Below are 24135 nucleotides of genomic sequence, written 5' to 3' on the forward strand. Positions count from 1 at the left end.
AATGATATGATACAAAAACTTAGTAAGTTCTATTTTTGTTTAATATATCATACTTAATGTAATGATAATTCAGAAAGATGACTTCAGGCACTTACTTGACACTAGCAGGCCAAAGTGGCAACAAAGACAACCCTAATAGAAATGAATTCACCAGCAACTTCCAGCAAATCAACAGAAGAGGGTCTCCTACTGGTTATGGATATATAAGCTCAGTGGACAATCTATTTCATTTCTCCTCAATCCTGAAAAATTTCTACACTCTCACTCCACTTATAGGTATTGAAAAAGAACACCACTAGGTATTCCATTTGAGAATAGTTAAATTCACTTCAACTTAAAATTTATTTAAGTTTATAAAATCGTAAGATTACAGTGTATAGTTCCACACCACACCCAGCACCAAAGTTCTGTATCCCCACCTTCCCTCCTCCCAATGATAACCATATAATTCTCAGATCTTAGAAACAGTTCTTCCTTCCCTGCCCCCGTCCCTTCTTCCTTCTCTCTCCCTATCTCTTCTTCATGGTTTCACATGAGTAGTTGTCTTTCACTTCCTTACTTTTTTCTCTATGCATAATCACTTCTAGTTCTATCCATTTTGTCTCAAAAGACACAACGTCTCTTTTTTTTTTTTTAAATTGCAGAGCAGTATTCCATGAATACATATCTCGTAACTTCTCTAGCCAATCATCTGATGATAGATATTTAGGGGCTTCCACCCTTTGGCTATTGTGAATAATACGGCTATAAACATAGGGATGCATATGTCCCTTAGAATTTGTGTTTCAGTGTCTTTTGGATAAATGACTAAGAGTGGTATTGATGGATCTTAAGGTAACTCCATTTTTATTTAGGACCTTCCTTACAGTCTTCCAAAGGGGCTATACCAGTTTGCATTTCTACTAGCAGTGTAGCAGTTACTTTTCCTCTACAACCTCATCAACACGTGTCATTTCCTGATTTGTTGATGTAAGCCATTCTCTCAGGTATGAGATGATATCTCAGTGTAGTTTTAATTTGCATTTCATTAATGATAAATGAAGTGTAGCATTTCTCCAAGTGTCTGTGGGCCACGTGCATCTCTTACCTTCTGCTTCCCATAAACAACCTTGATCCACACTCCCATCGGGGGAGAAGTGATAGGATGAAGATGATAAGGGGACTCTGCACTCCAGCTTCATCAGCACCCAGAGAGAGAGAGAAGGAAAAGGAGAGGGACATATGGAGGTAGATTTGATGTCATGAGTGGTTTAGAGGGAAAAAGAGAATTGAAACAGGAAAAGAATGGGGTACCTTTGTATAAATGTGAACAGATAGTTATAGAGAAGATGGTTAGCCCATGTCCACAACTTTAGGGGAATTGTGGTGGATTGCAGTGGGGAGAGTGAAGATTTAGAACTCTGGTGGTGGGAATGGTGTTGATTCAAACCCCTGTCTTCATGTAATTCTGTAACTTAAAAATATAAAATAATTTTATTAAAAAAAAAAAAGACGGGGGTCAGATGATAGGGCAGCGGGTTAAGTGCACATGGCGCGAAGCGCAAAGACTGGCACAATGATCCTGGTTCGAGCCCCTGGTTCCCCACCAGAAGGGGGGTTGCTTCACAAGCGGTGAAGCAGATCTGCAGGTGTCTATCTTTCTCTCCCACTCTGTCTTCCCCTCCTCTCTCGATTTCTCTCTGTCCTATTCAATAACCACAACAAGGGCAATAAAAGGGAAATAACCTCCAGGAGAAATGGGCTCATAGTGCAGGCACCGAGCCCCGGCAATAACCCTGGAGGTAAAAAAAAAAAAAAAAAGACCAAGGTCAAATCAAAATGGATCAAAGATGTAGATATTAGACCAGAAACTCTAAAATTTATAGAACAGTGAAACTTCACAGAATCTTCACATCAAAGATGTATTTGGAGACTAAACCCCTTACACATGAAAAATGAAAAGTGTAAATAAATGGAGGTTAAAGTTGACAGGGTTGGTATGACGGTAAGGAATCATAGAAAAGGAATTTCAAGAAGTATGGGCATATCCTAGAGGTACCAGGACTAGGAGAAATGCAGGTCTTAGAGGATGCAAAGGGCTTCTTATTGTCTCAGAGAAAGTTGAAATATCAATAATTAATTATTATAGCCAGGTTAGTTGGGGGGCTAAGAATCTGTTCATTATACTTAATTTCACTATGATCTGAACACTTCTAGTGGTATCCGAACCTCCTTGTATTTTAAATACTTACAAGGACAAAAGGTCTTGACCTATCTGGCCTAAAACTGTAGTTGATTTAGCTGTTTGCAGAGCTTTATTTTATGATATATTTTTGGAGATCCATAAACAATTAATCCCCTTATCAGAGTATGATCATTTTGCAAATCTAAGATAAATATTAGCAAGAGCTAGTATTTGTGCTTAGGGCTATAGTCTAGGCAGTTGAGAAACTTGAGATATTAAATCTATCCACCCCTCTCACATGTCATATTGTGATTGATAGGACTAAATAGTTAAAAGACTATAGAGTTTCACATCTTCCCTGCCACCAAAAGTCTGTCCCCCCCCCCCCAGGTAGCCACAAGTTTTCTCATTTTAAATATGGGTTGTGTTGTGTCTGGTTTTTTTTTTTTTTTTTATGTATGTGTGTTCAGTTCTCTAAATTCCACATGAGTGAGACCATCCTATAGTTTTCCTTTACCTCCTTGCTTATTTCACTAACCATAGTGTTCTCAAGTTTCATCCATTTTATCCCAAAGGACGTAAAATTATTATTTTTTTTAATTGCTGAGTAATATTCCATTGAGTATATGTCCCATATCTTTTTTACTAATCATCTGTGGGAGGGCATTTTGGTTGCTTCCAAATTTTTGCTATTGTAGATAATGCAGCTATGAACATGTTCAAATTAGTGATATTATCTCTTTTGGATAAATGCCTAGGAGTGAGATTTGCTGGGTCATAAGGTATTTCCATATGTATTTGCTTAAAGATTCTCCATACTGTTCTCCATAATGGTTGTACCATTTTGCATTCCCGCCAGCAGTGTATTAGAGTTCCTTTCTCCCCACATCCTTTCCAACATTTATCTTCTCCTGTTTTGTTGATGAAGGCCATTCTTAAAGGTATAAGGTGGTATCTCAGAGTGGTTTTAATTTGTATTTCTATGGTGATGAGTGAATTAAAGCATTTCTGCATATGTCTGTGGGTCGTGCATATTTCTTCTTTGGAGAACTGTCTATGCATGTCCTCTGCTCATTTTTTATTGGATTGTTTTTTTCTTTTTGTTGAGCCGAATGTTCTATATAGATGTTTGATATCAAGTGTCTGTCTGAAGTATGATGTGCAAATATGTTCTCCCATTTTCTGGGTTTCCTGTTTATCTTTATGGAGTTTTCTTTTGATGTATGGAAGCTTTTTTATTTGATATAGTCCCACTTGTTCAATCTTGCTTTTGTTTCCTTTGCCCATGGGGTGAAGTCTCCAAATATGGCTTTAGTGTTAATGTCATGAAATGTTTCACCAATATATTCTTCTATGTATTTTATACTTTAGGTCTGATAGCCAGATCTTTGATCCATTTTGAGTTAATTTTGATGTATGGTGTTAATTGGTGGTCTAGTTTCACTATTCTACATGTGTGGCTGTCCAATTCTGCCAATAGCATTTGTTAAAGAGACTTTTCCGAAATGGGCAGATTTGGCCCCTTTGTCATATATAAGGTATCTGTATGTGTATGGATTGAGTTCTGGGCTTTCTATCTTATTCCATTAGTCCATATCACCATTTCTGTTCCAGTACCACACTGTTTTGATTACTACCGCTTTGTAGTATAACCTAAAGTCGGGTATTGTGATGCCTCCATTTTTCTTCTTTTTCCTTAGGAGTGTTTTTGCTATTTGTGGTTTTTTAGAGTTCCAAAAAATTTTAATAATCTGTTAAATTTCCTTGAAATGTATCATTGGGATTTTAATAGGGATTGTACTGAATCTATAGATTACTTTAGGCAAAATTGCCATTTTAATATTTATTTTCCCAATCCATAAACGGGATGTTCTTCCATTTCTTTGTGTCATCTCTATTTCTTTTAACAGAGTCTTACAGTTTTCCTTAAAACGATCCTTTATATCCTTTGTTAGATTTATTCCTAGATATTTGATCTTCTTGGGTTCAATTTTGAATGGTATTGCTTCCTTCAGTTTCATTTCTTCTGGCCTATCTTTTACATAAAGAAATGCCACAGATTTATGGGTATTGATTTTGTAGCCTGCTACTTTACTGAATTTATTGATGATTTCCAGTAGTTTCTTGGCAGAGTTTCTGGGGTCTACTAGGTATATCAACATATCATCTGTGAATAATGAGAGTTTAACTTCATCTTTTCCAATTTGTATTCAGTCTTTTTTTTTTTTTTTTTTAAAGTTGGCCTTGGTTCACCAACATTGGGCTTTATTGCTCTATTTTGCTCTCCCCTTTCCTGTGTCTGATTCTCCCTGTTGTTATGTTCATGATTTTGTTATTATTAAAAACTGAAATTCCGGGGGTCCGGCGGTGGCACAGTGGGTTAAGCGCACGTGGCGCAAAGCGCAGGGACCGGCATAAGGATCCCGGTTCGAGCCCCGGCTCCCCACCTGCAGGGGAGTCGCTTCACGGGCAGTGAATGAAGCAGGTCTGCAGGTGTCTATCTTTCTCTCCCCCTCTCTCTGTCTTCCCCTCCTCTCTCCATTTCTCTCTGTCCTATCCAACAACAAAGCAACGTCAACAATGGCAATAATAACCGCAACGAGGCTGCAACAACTAGGGCAACAAAAAGGGGGGAAAATGGCCTCCAGGAGCGGTGGATTCATGGTGCAGGCACTGAGCCCAGCAATAACCCTGGAGGAAAAAAAAACAAAAAACAAAAAAACTGAAATTCCTTTGACCCCCCCCCCTTTTCATATGGGATTTCTTTCAGTAATTCTTGCACAGCAGGAATGAATTTTTTCAGTTTCTTAATACCTGAAAAGATCTCTACTCCTCCCTCATATCTGATGGGTAATTTAGTAGCAGGATACAGTATCTGTGGCTGGCAATGGCAATTTTAATATTTTATATTTGCCATTCCACTTCTTCCTTCCCTCTAGGGTTTGTGATGAGAAATCTGATGAAAACCTGATGGTTCTCCCCCTCTATGTGCCTTCTTCCTTTCACTAGCAGCCTGCAATTTTTTTTCTTGTCCATAGTTTTGTATAATTTTACTATGATGTGTCTTCGTGTGTGCTATTTTAGATTTGGGAATTTAGGTGTATTCAGCTTCTTGTATTTCTATGTTTTAAACATTGATCAAATTTTTTTGAAAGCTTTGTTTGTTTTTGCTATAATTTCTATTTTTAAATTTTTTATTATCTTTTTTTATTGAGTAGACAGCCAGAAATAGAGACGGAAGGGGATGATAAAGGAGAGAGACAGACACATTGCTTCACTACTCACACAGCTTTCCCCTTTTAGGTGGGGACCGGGGACTCAAACCCAGGTCCTTGCACATTGCAACAAGTGTGCTCAACCAGGTGCATCATCACCCAGAACATTTTTTCTGTAATTTCTTTGAATATGTTCTCTACTGCTCTCTTTCTCTCTTCTTCCTCGGGAATCCCAATAACTCTGATGTTTGTATTTCTGATGGAGTTTGCTACTTCCTAGAAAAGTACTTCATTTTTCCTAAACCTTTCCTCTCCAACAGCTTTAAATTCAGTGTGGTGTTTGATACTTCTAGTGTTGACATTCTCTCCTCCAATTGATGTAGTCGTCTTCATAGGCCTCTTACCTTACCATGGAATGTATTCAAAGTGTCTTTCACACCCTGAAACTCTGTTTGGAGTTTTATTTTGTTTTGTTTTTTTCTGCCCCTTACAGTTCTTTTGTAAAAATTATCTGAGTTCTTGAATCTGTATGTTTAATTTCTTGAATTGATAGAGTTTTCTGAACTTTGTCTGTTATTGCTGTCCATTTCTTAGTTTCCACATTTAGTGTAATTTCTGTTGTTGGACCAGCAGGAAGCACTGTGGCTAAGGTGTTGGATTTCCCTGTTTATGTATCTTGGTGAAGGAGGGGAGATTATATCCTCTGTCACCAAGCATTGCGTTTTTGTCATACCAATCTCTCATATCAATTATTTTTGTACTTTAACAGTCTATATCACATGAATGTGTATGCATCTATATATATATACAAATACATATATACACATACCAAAAATATCTTTCAAGCATACACACAATACACATACATCAAAAAATTATGAGCAATAGAGAACAGTACTCTGCCTTTACATTCTTTTTTATAAAAATAATTTCTTAATTTTTTTTTATTATTTTTATTTATTGGATATAGATAGCCAGAGATCAAGAGGGTAGGAGGAGAGGGAGAGAGACCTGCAGCACTGCTTTACCAATCATAAAGCTTTTCGCCTGTAGGTGGGAACCATGTGCTCAAACCTCACGCCTGTACATTCTTATAAGAGTTCTTCAGGATGTCAGGTGGTAGCACAGCTGGTTAAGCGCACATGGCACAAAGTGCAAGGATCTGCATACGGATCCCAGTTTTTGAGCCCCTGGCTCCCTACCTGCACAGGAGCTGCTTCACAAGTGGTGAAAAGGTCTGCAGGTGTCCATCTTTCTCTCCCCCTCTGTCTTCCTCTCCTCTCTCCATTTCTCTCTGTCCTATCCAACAACGACAAAATCAATAACAACAACAATAATTACAACAATAAAACAAGGGCAACAAAAGGGAATAAATAATTAATTAATTTTTAAAAAGAGTTCTTCAACTTTAAGAATGAAAGACTCTGGGGGACAGGTTCAGGTCCTGGATCATGATGGCAGAGGGGAACCTAGTGAGGACTGAACTGTTATCTGGAAAAGTGGAAAATGTTGTGCACATACAAACTATTGTAGTTTACTGTCAATTGTAAACCATTAATCCAATAGAGACTAAATAAATAAATAAAAGACATAGGTAAAGTGATATTTCCTCCAGCCAGTGAACAAAGTAGATTATATCATGATCAGCTAGTGTAATAACTACATCTAATAACTATAGATAAAAATTGACTTGAAAAGTTCATCAATAGTTTAATGGAAGCCTTTGTGCTTTTATTAGCACATTACTAGACTTGGGAAAACAGTGCACATCCACATGGAAAAACACATATATCTAAAAATATAAATGAAAACATATGTAGGATAGGAGTAGATAGCATAATAGTTGTGCAAAGAGACTCTCATGCCTGAGTCTCCAAAGCCTGAGCTGAGCTGAGCTGAGCTGAGCTGAGCTGAGCAGTGCTCTGGTTAAAAAAAAAAGTGTACACACATATATAGGCCTCTTATAACCCAAGATACACTATATCTTCCTGATGTTCCTAAACAGTTATCTAACCCAATTTTTTTGTATTATCTTTATTTATTTATTGGATGGAGATAGTCAGAAATCGAGGGGGAAGAGGGTGTCAGAGAGGGAGACAGACAAAGAGATCCTGCAGCACTCCTTCACCACTTGCAAAGTTCTCCCCCTGCAGGTGGGGACAGGGGCTTGAAACCGGGTCCTTGCACACTGCAACATGTACGCTCGCTCAACCAGGTGCACCATCACCTGACCCCCCCCTTTAAAAACAATTTTTAAAATTCTATTTACATTTATTTACTTATTTTCCCTTTTGTTGCCCTTGTTGTTTTTCACTGTTGTTGTAGTTATTATTGTTGTTACTGATGTCATTGTATCCAATTCCCTCCCTTGAGAGCTTTCCTGGTTTTTAAAATTTTTTTTTATATTTTATTTATTCCCTTTTGTTGTCCCTGTTGTTTTTTATTGTTGTAGTTATTATTATTGTTGTTGTTACTGTTGCCATTTGTTGTTGGATAGGACAGAGAGAAATGGAGAGAAGAGGGGAAGACAGAGAGGGGGAGAGAAAGATAGACACTTACAGACCTGCTTCACCACTTGTGAAGCGACTCCTGTGCAGGTGGGGGGCCGGGGGCTCGAACCGGGATACTTATGCCGGTCCTTGCACTTTGTGCCATGTGCGCTTAACCCACTGCACTACCACCCTATTCCCAACTAACAATTTAAATCTAGGAAGTACACTTGAGATTTTTCTGAAAAATTTCAACATTTCAACTACAAAAAAAAAAAAAAATCATGGTTCCCATATAGAAATAAAAAAAAAAAGATGTTAACAATTCACTTAATATTAGTAAAACTTCAATAAAGAATAACCTAAGGAACAGAGGATAACAACTGAGTCAAGAAAGGAAAAAGTATTTCTACAACAGAACTGATCAGCAATTATTCTAAATCCACTACTAAGTCCAACCTAGATTTTGTTTATAGACACATAACTATTACATGATAATCCAACACTCAATCCAAAGGCATCCTATTTAGCCATGATCTATAAACCATTTTAATCTTCTCATAAAATACACTATTCAATAGTAAACCAATTAAGAACATTACCAAGATAAATATTCACATGTATATAGTAAATATAAATACATAAAAATGCTTAAAAACACAATAAGGTAATTTTTAAAAACATAAGTAGTAATGTTTACCACAAAAAATACATGATTTAGCCATTGTGACTACCACAGGACTATACACATTATAAATTATTATCAAAAATTTGAGGCGTCTAAAAACAATGTTTAAGCTAGAACAGAGATCTTCCTCCTAATACAAACCAACAAAAAGAACCCAAATTCATTTGTATGATATTTAACTTTGATATTAAGAACATTTGCCAACTAGCCAGAATCCACTAAACTCATCACCAAAACAATCTAAATCATCTCTCCGATCCCTTTCTTCTTACACTGTTTAGTTCATCCTTTACATAGGAAATCAGATTTTTCCCAAAACACACATTTTGTAGAAATATTCCTCACCCATAAAACCTGAGTGCTACCCCTAACTCTGCAGACCCTCCCAGTGCTTAAAGGGCACACAGAACTCAACTTCTGGGTGGAGGGTAGATAGCATAATGGTTATGCAAACAGACCCTCATGCCTGAGGCTCCGAAGTCCCAGGTTCAATCCCCCACACCACCATAAGCCAGAGCTGAACAGTGCTCTGGTTAAAAAATAAAAAATAAAACCTCAACTTCTTTAGCCTGATAAATAAGACTCCAATATTCCTTTCTTATCTCTAAAATGCTACTAGAAGAATCTTTAAGGAAAATCTTTTGGCCCACAATTTTCAGGATGGCTTCACCTTGAGAAGGTTAACAGTGTTGAGAAAGCAAAATAAATTTTTTCTGAAGGTTGATTTGGAATAAAATTATTCAAGTCTTACACATTTTATGAAATTGAGTTAATTTCTAATTGTCACCTAAAATAATTGTGATGAAGAGAAGATTTGTTAAAGAATCAGACCCAGAGACTGGGAAGGTGGCTCAGCAGTAAAATGAGGATCTTACATGTATGAAGCTCTGAATTGGACCTCTGGCAGTCCATTAAAAACAACAACAACAACAAAAAACGACGGGGCTGGGCAGTAGCAGAGGGTTAAGCACACATGGTGCAAATCACAAGGACTGGCATAAGGATCCAGGTTCAAGCCCTCAGCTCCCCACCTGAAGGGGCATCACTTCACAAGCAATGAAGCAGGTCTTCAGGTATCTGCATCTTTCTCTCCTCCTCTGTCTTCCCCTCCTCTCTCGATGTCTCTCTGTCCTATCCAGTAACAACAATAACCACTACAACAAGGGCAACAAAAATGGGGGAATATGGCCTCCCAAAGAAATTATTAGCTCTTAAGTTGTTTTATTTTTAACCAAAGCACTGGTCAGCTCCCTTACAGTGTAGATGGGTAGAGCATGGATCCTTGCAGCCTCAGGCATGAAAGGCTTTTGCATAACCACTGGGCTATCTCACCACCCCCAATTTTAAGTTGTTTTAAATAATTTTATTTTCATAACCACAAAAGTACTGGCAAATTTAGGCTGCCAAATTGAGCACTGAAAATATTCTAAACTTAACAAGTTTAACTTTCTCCCCCAAAAAATAACTCTAGACTAAACCATTAAATTTAAATAAACTAGACCACAGCAGAAGGAAGATGCCCCAAAATCCTAAATCCTTTTGCTAACACATTTACTTTTTTGGGGGGAGGCGGAGGTAATGAAAGGAGTGAATGGAAGAAGTGTCTGACGGTTGCTAAAAGGGAAAAAGAAGACCTCTTTCAAAATAAAGAAAATATCAAGACTTGGTTTAAATTTTTCAGAGGTCAAAGAAGTAACAACTTTGAGCTAAAACACTGACAGCTACACATAAAAGAGTGAGGCAGTATCTGAGATCTCAGATCATATCAAGAGTATTACTATACTTAGTCCTTAAACTAAGAGGTCTGCAGCCTTGGCCTATAGTAATTGAAAAAAATTATCTCCGGGAGTCAAACGGTGGCGCAGCGAGTTAAGCACATGTGGTGCAAAGCGCAAGGACCAGTGTAGGAATCCTGGTTCGAGCCCCTGGCTCCCCACCTGCAGAGGAGTCGCTTCACAAGTGGTGAAGCAGGTCTACAAGTGTCTTTCTCTCCCACCTCTGTCTTCCCCTCCTCTCTCCATTTTCTCTCTGTCCTATCTAACAATGACAACATCAATAACAACAATAATAACTACAACAATAAAAAAACAAGGGCAACAAAAGGTAAAATAAATAAATATAAAAAATTAAAGAAAAAAAAGAAGAAAAGATTATCCCCAAGTACCTCATTAGCAGATCTGCAACAGAAGAAAAGAATGGCATCAACTGAAGAAAACACAAGTATAGTTATGGGAAAAGTAGGAATTCAGAAGCAGATTTAGGGAAGACAAATGTTAAAAAAAGACTATAATAAAATCAAATGAAAAAAGCGGGTGTTTGCTCTAGTACAGAGAAAGCTATAATTCTCCTAGGAGACATGAATCCCAAAGGTAACATGCTACTCTCAATAAGGCAGTGTCCAAAAAGTTATTTTAAGAAAGTTCTGGGAAAATCAATGTTAGAAACTCTCTAAAGATGAATTCAATCCAGAACGTAATCTCTTTGTTTTAAAAAATGTTTGGTTTTTTTTTTTTTTTTTTTTTTTGCCTCTAGGATTTACAGTTGGGGCTCAGCACTACAAATCCACTGCTCCTGGTGGCCATCCCCCCTTTTTTTTATTGGCTAGGATAGAGAAAAATTGAGAGGGGAGAGGAAGATAGAGAGGGAAAGAAAAAAACCTGCTTCACCACTTATGAAGCAACCCCACCCCTGCAGGTGGGGAGCTGGAGGCTCGAACCAGGATCCTTGTGCCACTCCCTGTGCTTCATACTATGTGCACTTAACCTGGTGCACCACTGCCTGACCCCTCCCAAGAAATGTTCTCAATTGTATTCCTTTAATACAATTATATAAATCATACATATTCTTGAGTTTAAATTAACATCTCACATGTAATCAGTCCTTAGGTGCTAATTAAGTACTTGTTATTTTAAATAAAATAACTTCTAGAGATTTATATATCATAGAGGTGAAAACCTTGTATGGGGCTAGGAGACAGCATAATGTTTGTGCAAAAGACATCCATGCCTGATGCTCTGAGACCCCAGGTTCTCCCTAGCACCACCATAAGCCAGAGCTGTGTAATGCTCTGGAGGAAACCCCCTCCCCCCCCAAAAAAAAAAAAAAAAACCCTAGAGTAAGGATAGTTTCCCAAATGAAAATATGCCTTAATCTGAGCACAAAAGTCATACAAGATATAACAGATGGGGTCTTAAACTAGCACTTTAGCTTTTTTAAAAGTAAGCTTTTTATTTAAAAATAAGGATTTTCTGAGATGAATTCTCACAAAGATGCAGTCCACAGATCAAAAAGTAGTATCTTCAGTACCTTAGGAACTCTGCAAAAAGTAACAATATTCTAACTTTCTAGCATACTAATCTTGCCAGTTTTGGAACTTCATACAAAGGAAATCTGTAGTACAGAAGGTAAACATACAAGAGCAACAAAATGGGAAAAAATGGCCCCCAAGAGCAGTGGATTTGTAGTGTCGGCACCAAGCCCCTGCAATAACCCTGGAGGCAAAACAAACAAACAAACAAACAAAACAGAAGGTACTCTTTTGTACCTGACGGTTTTCTGTTGTTTCATTATGCTTGTGAGATTCTTTTACTGTGTTATTCCATCATTATCATTCCTATAAAACATTCATTGTATACTCTTGTTGATAGTTATAAGCATTTATTTTTAAGTGGTATAGCACTAAAAGAATTCAGTGAAGGACTTGGATAGTGCACTGCTTTGCTATGTGCATAACCCAGGCTGAAGCTTGGCCCCCATCACACTGAGGGATGTTTTGGTGCTGTTATCTTCTTCTCTTTCTCTCTGTTTGCCTCAAAGAACAGCAAAAGAATTGGTCAAGGGTAGGGGCACAGAACTCTGGTGGTGGCTGCAGTGTAGAACAATACCTTCTAATCTTATAAACCACTGTTAATTAAAAATTAAAAAGAAAACACCAGCTTTGGGAGGAAAAAGTGTATCAGTGATGCAAAATGGCCCACAGCTACTGGAAATATGAAAATATTACACTATAACAATATTTTAATTTACTAGAACTTAGTAAAGTTAAAGTCAAGAAAATCTAATGAGGAGTTGGGAGATGGCAGGATTGATATAGTATATGCATTAATGTGCTGAGATCCTGGGCTTGAGTCCCTGTACCACAATGGAGCATCATCAATGGCATTTGAGGAACTCCCTAGATAACAGAACACTACTATAATGTCTCCTTTCAATGTCTCTCTCTCCTTCTTTTCTTCCCTCTAAAATGAAGAAAAAGTACTGCCTGTGGAGGTTGCTCAGTACAGAAAAGGGTCTGGATTCATTTCCCAGTACTGCATACCAAAATAAATAAATAGATAAAGTAAAGGGGGTAATAAAATATCACTGAGGTCATAAAATCTGAAAAATTAAGATTCTATTTAGGGGTCTTGAGAGAGAGCTCACTTGAGAAGGTGTCTGCTCAACCATGTATGGAACCCAGGTTTGAGCAACACTCAGTCATACCACATACAGCACCGCAGAAAGCTTCAGTGCTGTGGTTGCTGTCGCTACCACCACCACCACCACCCCCCCAAAAAAAAAAAAAATCTGCCCAGGGCAGTGAAGCCCAGGCATGTCAATAAGAGTGAACTTTTGTTTGGTTTCTCTAAAATAGTAACTTTGCTTTTTTCTTCTTCTTTCTACCTGGGGTCAGGCCCATATATGATTTCACTCCTCCAGTCAGCTTTTCCATTCAGATACAGACAGACAGACATATCACACAGCACTAGTTTACCTCAGTGTCACCGTGCCTCCACTATGGTGCTGGGACTCAGTGCCGGGTTGTGCACAAGGCAAGGCAGGCACCCTCAAGGGGGGGCTCTCTCCAGCCTCAGAAAAGTATCCTTGATTGTTATAGGTTTCTTAGTAGTACTCATTCTATGTATTAGAATTGTTTAAAGAAGTTTAAAGCTCTGACACCTGTATGATCTAGTAATCTCTGTCATAACAAAAAGTATGTGAGTTTAGAATCTATATATAGTCTTTTCTTACACCAATCTTTTGACTGGAGGGTTTAATAAGTAAATAATAGGCACTAGGACCTTTTCACATATATATATATATATATATATATGTATATATATGTATTATTATTATTAGAAAGAAACTGAGGGAGAGATAGAGAAGGAAAGAGACAGAGACACTCGCAGCCCTGCTTCACCACTTACAAAGCTTTCCCCCTGCAAGTGGGGACCGGAGGCTTGAATCCAGGTCCTTGTACACTGTAATGTGTCCCACACCCAGGCTCCCAAAATATTTTTTACAATTGTTCAGTCAAAACCAAAAACCTTCAATAAAACTGAACGACACTGCAATTTTTTTGGTTTTTACTTCAACCATTGCTTGAGCTTCACAGCTCCTAGTTGATCTTTTCAGACAGACAAGAGACACCAAGGGAACACTACAGTACTGAAATTTCCCTCCCCATGCTGTACAAACCAGAGTACAACTGGATCAAGACCAGATGCCTTCTAAGAGGTTAGCTATCCTTCCAGCCCCACTGTAACTATTCTATCAGAAAGTATCCGACCAAAGTAAAAGACTCTGAGGTGAGGGTGGGGGAGTACAAGTCCTGGAAAAGAATGACAGAGGACCTAGTGGGGGTTGTATTGTTATGTGGAAAACTGAGAAATTTTATGCATGTACAAACTATTGTATTTATTGTTGACTGTAAAACATTAATCCCCCAATAAAAAAATTTTTAAAAATTAAAAAAACAAAGTATCCAACTGTGTGTATTATTTCACCAGAAAACTTTCTAAACCATTCTGTCTCCATCTAAATTCTGATCAGAGTTATCATTGAGATACGGTTCTTTCAACTTAGCTTTCTTTTCCTCATTTTTTTGGGGGTGGTGGTGGTGGGGGTGTTGTGGCATCACTGGAGTTTCAGCAGTTCTAGCTAACTTTTTCAGATTAAAAAAAAAAAGACAGAGGGAAGAGAGGGAAAGATACCCCACACTAAAGTTACATAGCTATGCTCAGTGGGGGGGGGGGGAGGTCTTGAGGTCACACACATGACAAAGTAGGTATACTATCCAGATGAGCTCTCTTGCCAGCCCTTATTTTTGCCTACTTTCTTTCTGGTCATCTTTTACTACACTTCTAAACTTCCACCTTCATTCTTCACTTTCCTCCTAGATGTATGCAGACACACAAACAAAAAGGAAATCAGTACCACTAGGCATGTGTGTATATACTTATACATATGATTCACATATATTTGTACATTATATATACACAATAAGACAGTCATAAGAGTATAAGCTCCAAGGTGAAGACAAAAATAGCAATGCCTAATACAAATAAATTCATTTACTCTCATTTCTAAGATAAAACTGTAGGTTGATTACTATAACTCACCAGATGGTTCTTCAGGCTCACTTTCATTTTCTTCTTCAGGTGGGGCTTGAGGAGGTGGTGGGGGTAGCTTCTTTTCCTTCTCTGCTTTAGCATTTCTCTCTTCTTCTGAGTAATACTCATCTTCTGAGAGGTTGGCCAAGCTTTCATCCATCTCTCTGTACTCTACCTATATAAAGATTATACCAGGAAAAGTTAAATATAGTGAACATCTAAAACCAGGTACTCTTTGGAACCATCAGTGAATGTGAATTTCTTTTTAACTATAAATTTTAATGGAAATAAGCAAATAACAAGAATAGTTAATTCATACTAGGCAACTATTAAAACCAAAATTTCTCATGAAACAATTTTGTGTTAATACAGACTTAGTCCAGTAGATAATTTAAAAAATACTTTTCATTTTCATAAGACAGAGAGAAACTGAGAGGGAAGGGGAAATAGAGAGGGGAGAGAAACAGAAAGAAAAATACCTGCAGCACTGTACCACCACTTGCAAAGCATCCTCCTTGTAGGGGACCAGGGCCTTGAAGCCAGGTCCTTGCTCATGGTAACATGTGCACTTGACCAGATGCAGCACCACCTAGCTCCCTAGTCCAATAGATTTTTTTTACAATGTTTTTTAAATTTTTTTAAATATTTATTTTTCCTTTTGCTGCCTTTATTTTTTATTGTTGTAGTTATTATTGTTGTTATTGATGTCACCCAATCTGGTCCCCTACGCCTACACTGAACTTCTCTGTTCCAGACTCTTGGAAACAGAGCTGGCAGTCAGCTGAGGTAAAGAACAAACACCTCATCACAGACCCCTGCAAGCGTCAACCCGGCTTTGACCTAGCACGTTATGATTGGGCCCTCCTCAATCGCTATCGAACAGGCCATGGCCGGTGCGCCGCTATGTTCCATCGCTGGGGAGCCAGAGATGACCCGAACTGCCCCTGCGGCTCCAGACAGACTATGACCCACATAGTCAACGACTGCCACCTCTCCAGATTCAAAGGAGGTCTCGAAACTTTACATCAGGCTCAACCTGATGCTGTTGACTGGCTACGGAAGAAGGGCAAACGCTAGAAGAAGAAGAATTGATGTCATTGTAGTTGGACAGAACAGAGAAATGAAGAGAGAGGAAGACTGAGGGGAAGAGAAAGACACCTGCAGACCTACTTCACCACTTGTGAAGCAACTCCCCTGCAGGTGGAGAGCCAGGGGATCGAACCAGGTCCTTGTGCTTTGCGCCACGTGCACTTAACCCACTGCACTACCACCCAACTCCCCAATAGATAATTTTTATATCACATTTCTGACATGTAAATCAATGACTCTGAGGCTCTCTTCAATTCCTAAACTGTTTATGCATGTATCGTGTTCACAACACTGGGATTTCCAACAAGACTAAAATAATTTCTAATTAGACAAAAATATAGTTAACTAGAACAATAATGCCAACTCTGTTTCTAAGTAATATTCCATGGGGAAACCACAATTGAAATCAAAGGGGGGGGAAGGGGTAGGTAGCATAATGGTTATGCAAAGAGACTCTCACATCTGAGGCTCCAAAGCCCCAGGTTCAATCCCCCAAACCACTATAAGCCAGAGCTGAGTAGTGCCCTGGTGTAAAAAGAAAAAAGAAATCAAAGGGGTAAAAGCAAAACTTACATATGGCAATAGTCAAATGGAAATTTTCATTTGTTAAAAAAATAGATGACCTAAGATAACTAAATAAAAGCAAAAACTCCTTATCACAAAAAAAATTAAAGAATAAGTTAAGTGGAAATGGGAGAGCATTGCTCTTACTACTAATTCACAAACTGATTATAAAGGAATCAGGCAATGTAGAGAAGCAGCAGTCTTAGTATTTTATTGGGAGTAAAAGATATTAAGACAAGAAAGGTTTTTGTTTGTCAAAATGTAAGGTATTATATATAAAAAGTCACTGACTGTAGAACAATGTTAAATTGTCACTGTGACTCCAAACCTAATGAAGATTTCAATAACTTAAAAAAAGTTCCAACAAGCCATAGAACAGCAGCACCATAATTATTTCAGATTCAGTAAAGACAAAAAGAATAAAAATAAGTGACTACATGTGGAGACAATGGTTTTTCACCTATTATATACCTAATTTACTAGATTTCCAAAATGAACAGTTTTGTGAATATAGTATCGATTTTAGCTTTGGAAATGTCTCTGAAATAGTCCAGATGGATGGCTATCTTTGTATTTGCCATTTTTCTAAATGACATAACCACGGGTCTTAAAGGTTAGAGAGTAGGGTGGTTAAGGTAAATAATAGTTTCACTGAAAACAAAGTGGGTTAGAAAATGAAATCAAAATCTCATTTAAAACATGAATAATGGGAGGCTGAGCCCCTGGTTGAGAGTATATATTACTATGCATAAAGACCTGGGTTTAGCCGCCATTCCCCACCTCCAGGAGGGAACACTTCCCGAGTGATGAAGCAAGTCTGCAGTGTCTATCTTCTCAGTTACTCTCTGTCTTAGCACATAAAATAGAAAAAAAAAAAAAGGAGAAAAGAAAAGAAGAAAGAGAGAAAAAGAAAGAAAGACAGGCCACTGAGAGTGGTGGATTCATAGTGCTGTCACTGAGCTCCAATGGTAACCCTGGTGGCAATAAAAAATAAATAAACAAACAAATAAATATTTGCATTCATTGACCAAATACTGAATACCTAAGTATATAACACAGTGGACAAAATCATTACGAAAGAGCCTCCTGACTCTTAATGAATTATTTTTTTAGAGAGGTAATTTTTTATTAGTGACTTAATATTGATTTAGAGTTAGAAGATAACAGGGGTGTAATTCTGCATTGTTCCCACCACCAGAGTTCTGTATCCTCATTCCCTCCATTGGAAGCTACAGTAGTTCTCCCAGGTTTACAGATATGGATTGACTATTATTTCTGTAACTGTCTATATTTATATATTCTTTTTTTTTAAAGAATTTATTTACTTATTCATGAGAAAGATCGGAGGAGAGAAAGAACCAGCCATCACTCTGGTACGTGTGCTGCTGGGGATCGAACTCGGGACCTCATACTTGAGAGTCTAGTGCCTTAGCCACTGCGTCACCTCCCTTCCCACTATATTTATATATTCTTAATGAATTCTTTAGTTTATTATTGTAGTAAAGTCTTTAGAATAAAACCTACAGAAGTGTAGGCACTGAGCTTAATCCTAACAGTAGGTACAAGTCTGAGGACAATAGGTAAAAAGCAGCATGGGGAAAAACATTCAAAGATGGATTAAAAGTGTTAACATATTTATAGCTTCTTTCTCCTTTAAGAGTTCAACAGTACTTGACCCTTTTCTAACCCTCTTTAGTAGGGAGACTCAGGACTTTAATCCACAGTCCCTCCATCTTATCTATTCAGTCAATGATCACTTAGCTAATGCCTACTATGGACCTCTGCAATGTGCAAATTCTAAGGCAAACACAATGTAAGATCCTTTCTACTACAGTAATTCAGCTTGTCACAATGGAACACATTATGAAGAAAAACAGAATCCAAGATCTATAGTTTTTATAATATCCTTTATGGTAGACACAAAGCATATTTTAAGCATTGTTTAATCAACTGTTTTGATGAAGAAATAGCAAGGAATACATTTAGAAAAGGATGGTCTAGAAAGTTCTTCATCCTCAAGGGAAAAGATATTTAAAAAAAAAACCCTCAGGCCAAGTGGTGGTGTACCTAGTAGAACACACCCATTATCATACATGAAGACTTAAATTCAAGTCACCCAGTCCCCATTTGCATGGAGGAACTTCACAAGCAATGTAGTACTACAGGTAACTGTCTCTCTCTTATCCTATCAAAAAAAAAAGGCTGATGGGAGTAGTGTAATCAGCATGCAGAAGAGGTAAGAACCTCCCTACTTCATACCATAAACAAAAAGCACTCCAAAATGATCACAAACCTAAATGCAGGAGCTAAAACGAAAAAGAAGGAAAAAGAGAAGTAAAATTTCACAACATTGACCTAAGCAATGATTTCTTAGATATAGCACTAGAAAACAAAAGAGCCTCCCCCCCAAAAATAAAAAATCAACCGGACCTCATCAAAATTAACTTTTATAGTCACCACATTGAAATAGCCAACTATTCAAAAATAAAAAGACAACTCAATTTTAAAATTAACCTGGGATTTGAACAGCTCATCAATGAAGATAAACAAATGGCCAATAAACACAAGAAAAGATATATTAAAACTTCACATCTTAAATGACAAAATAGGCTGCAATAAGTAATCTATCAGTGTTGCCCAGTATATAAAGAAATTAGGAGCCTTATATACCACTGGAGGAAATGGCAAATTTGTTTTTCTCTTCATTGGAAACTGAGTGTTTTTCGAAAAAATCAATCACAGAGATCCTATAAGGTATTACCCATATGATGTAGCAATTCCATTTCTAGGAATACATCCAAGAAATGAAAACGTATGTACACACACACACACACACACACACACACACAATTGTACATAAAAGTTCACACCAGTGGTCTGGGAGGTGGTGCAGTGGATAAAGTACTGGACTCTCAAGCATGAGGTCCTGAGTTCAATTCCCAGCAGCACATGTACCAGAGTGATGTCTGGTTCTCTCTCTCCTCTCTCCTATCTTTCTCATGAATAAATAAAATCTTTTTTTAAAAAAAAGTTCACACCAGCATTATTTATACTAATAGTTAAAAGATAAAAAAAAACATCTAAATGTCCATCAAATGAAGAATGGATAAATAAATGCAGTCTTATATTCACACAATGGGATATTATTGAGCCAGAGTTCTCAAGTACTGAATGAAAATACATTATGGGCAAACCTTGAAAAAACACGGGGGGAGGGGGGAAGAAAGAAAGGAAAGGCGAGAAAAGAGGCCTAAAGACAGATACAAAGGGTCACATATTAATATAAACTCATTTATACAAAATGTCTATATAAAATGTTCAGGCTGATTGGATGGCTCATCCACTAGGGAACACTTCATCATACACAAAGACCCAGCTTCAAGGTCCCATCTGCCACATGAGAGGATCATGCTAAAAAGCTTCATGAACAGTGGAGTGGTACTGTGGGATTTCTCTTATACATCATTGTATCTACTTCACTCTCTTCCCCCCCCCCATGTAGAAAAACAGAAAAGAGAATGAGTCCATGAGAAGTGACAGAACTGAGTAGGCATGAAGCTCCAGCAAAGCTATTACAGAAAAAGGGAGAAAAAGCCCAGGGCCAGGGAGCTCAAGTCTGATAAGAGTACCAATTTGTAGGTTAGGGATATAGCTGGGAGTCGGCGGTAGCGCAGCAGGTTAAGCGCAAATGATGCAAAGCACAAGGACCGGCTTAAGGATTCTGGTTTGAGCTCCCGGGCTTCCCACCTGCAGGCGGTGAAGCAGGTTTGTAGGTGTCTGTCTTTCTCTTCCCCTCCTTTCTCCATTTCTCTCTGTTCTATCCAACAACGATGACATCAATAACAATAATAACTACAACAATAAAACAAGGGCAACAAAAGGGAATAAACAAATAAATACTAAAAAAGGGGGGGGGATATAGCACAGCGATTATGCCTGAGGTTCTGCAGTCCCAGGTTCAATCCCCAGTACCAACATAAGCCATAGCTGAGTGATGTTCTGGTAAAAACAACATTAAAGCATCACCTTCAGGTCAGAGCTGAGCAGTACTTGGCCTCTCCTTCCTCTCCCATAATAAATAATCTTTAAATCTCCAGGACTGGCAAATCCACAGAAATGATTAGTAACTGCCATGGGGGAGTGGAGTAATGGTGAAAGATTGCTAATGGTGTGTGTCTTCTGCGGGTGATGAAAATTTTCTAATACTGACTGTGGTGCTGGACGTACAATTTTGTGAATATGCTGAAAACCAGTGAATCACACACAAAAAATGATTAATTGTAAGGTTGTGAAATATTCCAGTAAGCAGGTAATTTAAAAATATATTAGTGTTGGGAGTCGGGCGGTAGCGCAGCGGGTTAAGCAAAGGACCGTAAAGATCCTGGTTAGAGCCCCCCCCCCCCCCCCCCCCCCGCTCCCCACCTGCTGGGGAGTCACTTCACAAGCAGTGAAGCAGGTCTGCATGTGTCTATCTTTCTCCCTCCCTCTCTGTCTTCCCCTTCTCTCTCCATTTCTCTCTGTCCTATCTAACAACGATGACATCAATAACAATAATAACTACTACAACAACAATAAAAAACAAGGGCAACAAAAGGGAAAATAATTTTTAAAAAGAATTAAAAAATATATATACTAGTCTTACTAATCTTGGTTTGGGGCCCTACTTTCTGGTATAAGTACCACGCGCTAATCTACTGCACCACTGGAGCTCCAGGGGTCCCACTTTCTATTAAAATCATGAAAAAAAGTATTGGCCTTCTAGTTCATTTGAGCTTAAGAGTCACTAAGCTGGGGGCTAGGCGGTAGCACAGCAGCTTAAGCGCACATGGCGCAAAACGCAAGGACCCGAGCAAGGATACCCCCCTCCCCACCTGCAGAGGAGTCACTTCACAAAAGGTGAAGCAGGTCTGCAGGTGTCTATATCTTTCTCTCCCCGTCTTCCCCTCCTCCTTCCGTCCTGTCCAACAATGACAGCAATAACAATAAAAATAACAAGGGCAACAAAAGGAAAATAAATAAATATATATATATATTTTTAAAGTCACTAACCTCTGTTTCTCAAACACGTTTTGGTAAATACTCCCACCCCCATTCTTTCCTCTTTACTTGGCACAGAACATTCTTGAAGACAGCACTCTCAGGTGCACAGGTGAATCTGAGGGTTCTTGTCTGAAAAATACTCATCTCAAAGCGGCTCCTCATACACACTAAATTGGTATATCCACTTAAAAGATTATTCACATAGAAAACTTGATATATGCACAAAGTACATAAATTATACATTTTCATATGTTTATTTTTAAATTGTTTGTGAAACTAAACTCATTTTTATTTCGTTTCCTCAACTGGACCATAAAATCTTCAGAAAAGGACCAACTCTGTGGCCTAGTACTGTCCCAGAGTCCTGCACATTCTGCAGTCCCATGTGGTCCTTTGTTTCACATGCTAATGGTACAAAAGTGTCTGGCTTGTATTCCAGCTCCGTAACTATTTAACTGTGTGCCCCAGCTAAGGATATCTGCCAGTTGATGTTCAGCAAAAATAAAAAATGTTGGAGGCACTCAAAACACAACTGGCACTCAGAAATGTGAGGCAACTATTGTCCCATACTATCTTGGGAATAATCCTTTTCTTCCCATGTATTTTTGTACCTTGCCCTCTTAATCAGCTTCTTTATTAAGAAATAATTATAATTTAAAAAATTGAGGGCTGGGGAGACAGCATAGTTTATACTAAAGACTTTCATGCCTGAGGCCCTGAGGTGCTAGGTTCAATTCTCAGCACCACCATAAGCCAGAGCTGAGCAGTGATCTGTTCTCTCTGTAGCTTTCTCAGAAAAAAAAAAAAAAAAAAACTATATACAGATATGTATATACATGTCTATATATATTCCAACTTGAAAGTAAAATCATCCCAGAGAGGATGAAAGGAAAAAAAAAAAGGGGTAAGTGTTTCTTTCCTGTCTACAAAGCTGAGGCGATTTCTACCACTCAAGGGCCCCGGGGTGCTCCCAGATGAACCCCAAGAGATATTGCTGAGCAGCTGCCAGACACAAACACGCCAGGTCTCCGCCTAGGCCAGCCACCAACCCACGTCGGGGAGCCAGCCATTTTCTCCCAGGCAAGAGAACCAAGGGTGTTCCCGATGTCTGGCGGGGCCCCTCCCGGGAGCCCCTTCCCAGCCGGCCCGGCTCGGCCCGGCCCGGCCCTGCCCGGCCGCGCACAAAGGCCGCATTCAGCGCGCGCCCCTCGCGCCGCCGCCAGCCGGCGGGTGTGGGTGTGGGTGGCCGGGGCTCGGCGCTCAGGGGCTACGGAGCCGGGAGCCGGGGCGCCTGCCTGGGTCCGCGGCCTCGGGGAGCGGGGCGGGTCTCACCTTGGCCCGCTTGCGCCGGCTGGTCCGCCGCCCCTCCGGAGTCTCGGCGATTCCCGTCTCCATGGGAGTTACAGACCCGGGCACGACCGTAGGCCCGGCCTGAGGCCCGGCAGATCCCGCCTGCTCGGCCAGGCCGCCCGGAGGCGAGGCCCGCGGAGGTTCCTTCTTGCGGGGGGTGCGCTCCCCGGCCACCCCCGGCCCGGCATCTGCGGGGCCTGACAGGCCCGCGGGTGGCGCCGCCACCTCGGAGCCATTCTCCGCGCTGCCCGCGGACCCGGGGCCGGCCTCCGTCCCGGCCGCCGCTGCCGCCGCCGCAGCAGCAGCAGCGGCCGCCTTCTTCCCGGACAACATTTCCGGCCGCCTGGCTGCCGACGGCCGAAGGGGCCGCTCGCTCAGTGTGTCCGTGGGTCTGGAGTCGCCTCGCCTCAATTCACACACAGCTCAGGACAACCAACCGCCTCTGCGCACGCTCACTCAGAGCGCGCCTCTGCGGCGCTGGGACAAAAAGACCTTCCACGCCCACAGCCCCGCCCTCCCCAACTACCACAGAGAGGCCTCCTCGCAGCTAGAGCGGCGCCGTGGCAAAGAGTGTGGTGCTTTCCTAGAGCGTGTTTTTGACTTGGATTGCTTCTTCCCAGGCCCCATGCATGCACACCAACACTGCTGTCGGGTGCTAGGACTTCTGGGCTTGAAAGCATCTCCGATTGTGATATTTTCCTCTCCTGAGTGCTCACAATCTTTCATTTTATTTGCTCATTCATTCACGTACTATTCATTCGTCAATTAGTGTTTATTAATACTAGTCACATGACGGGGTTATGAAGTCCTTGAGTTCAAAGCACTAACAGCATAGTGAGGAGGAAACTGCTGGAGTGTAACTGGCAGATTATCTTTTTTTTTTTAAGTAATTATTTGTTTATGTATTTTATTTATTTGGGAGGTAGGAGAGAGAGAGAGCCAAAGCATCACTCTGGCTGGTTCGACTCAGGTCGAAATCTTAATCCCACATGGCCACCTCCCAAACCAGAGATCCTCCTCCTCCTCCTCCTCCTCCCCCTCCCTCCCCCCCTCCCCCATCCTCCTCCAATCCTCCCCCTCCCCCTCCCCCCTCCTACCCCTCCTACCCCTACCCCTCCTACCCCTACCCCTACCCCTCCTCCCCCTACCCCTACCCCTCCTACCC

The 24135-nt window shown here is 39.8% G+C and overlaps 1 protein-coding gene across 2 annotated transcripts in view; it reads right to left on the reverse strand.

Moving 5' to 3' along the window:
* KDM1A (lysine demethylase 1A) overlaps nucleotides 1–23436 on the reverse strand; it is an 81517-nt gene extending 58081 nt beyond the window's left edge. For both annotated transcript variants that reach the window (XM_007528735.3, XM_016190648.2), the window contains exons 1-2: nucleotides 22953–23436; nucleotides 14937–15102 (exon numbers count right to left, since the gene is read on the reverse strand). In XM_007528735.3, coding sequence (XP_007528797.2) covers nucleotides 14937–15102; nucleotides 22953–23303 — 517 coding nt within the window. In that variant the 5' untranslated portion in view covers nucleotides 23304–23436. The remainder of the gene's footprint in view (nucleotides 1–14936; nucleotides 15103–22952) is intronic.
* Nucleotides 23437–24135: the final 699 nt, after the last annotated feature.

The sequence above is a fragment of the Erinaceus europaeus genome, chromosome 13, assembly GCF_950295315.1.
Source record: "Erinaceus europaeus chromosome 13, mEriEur2.1, whole genome shotgun sequence".
Lineage (NCBI taxonomy): Eukaryota > Metazoa > Chordata > Mammalia > Eulipotyphla > Erinaceidae > Erinaceus > Erinaceus europaeus.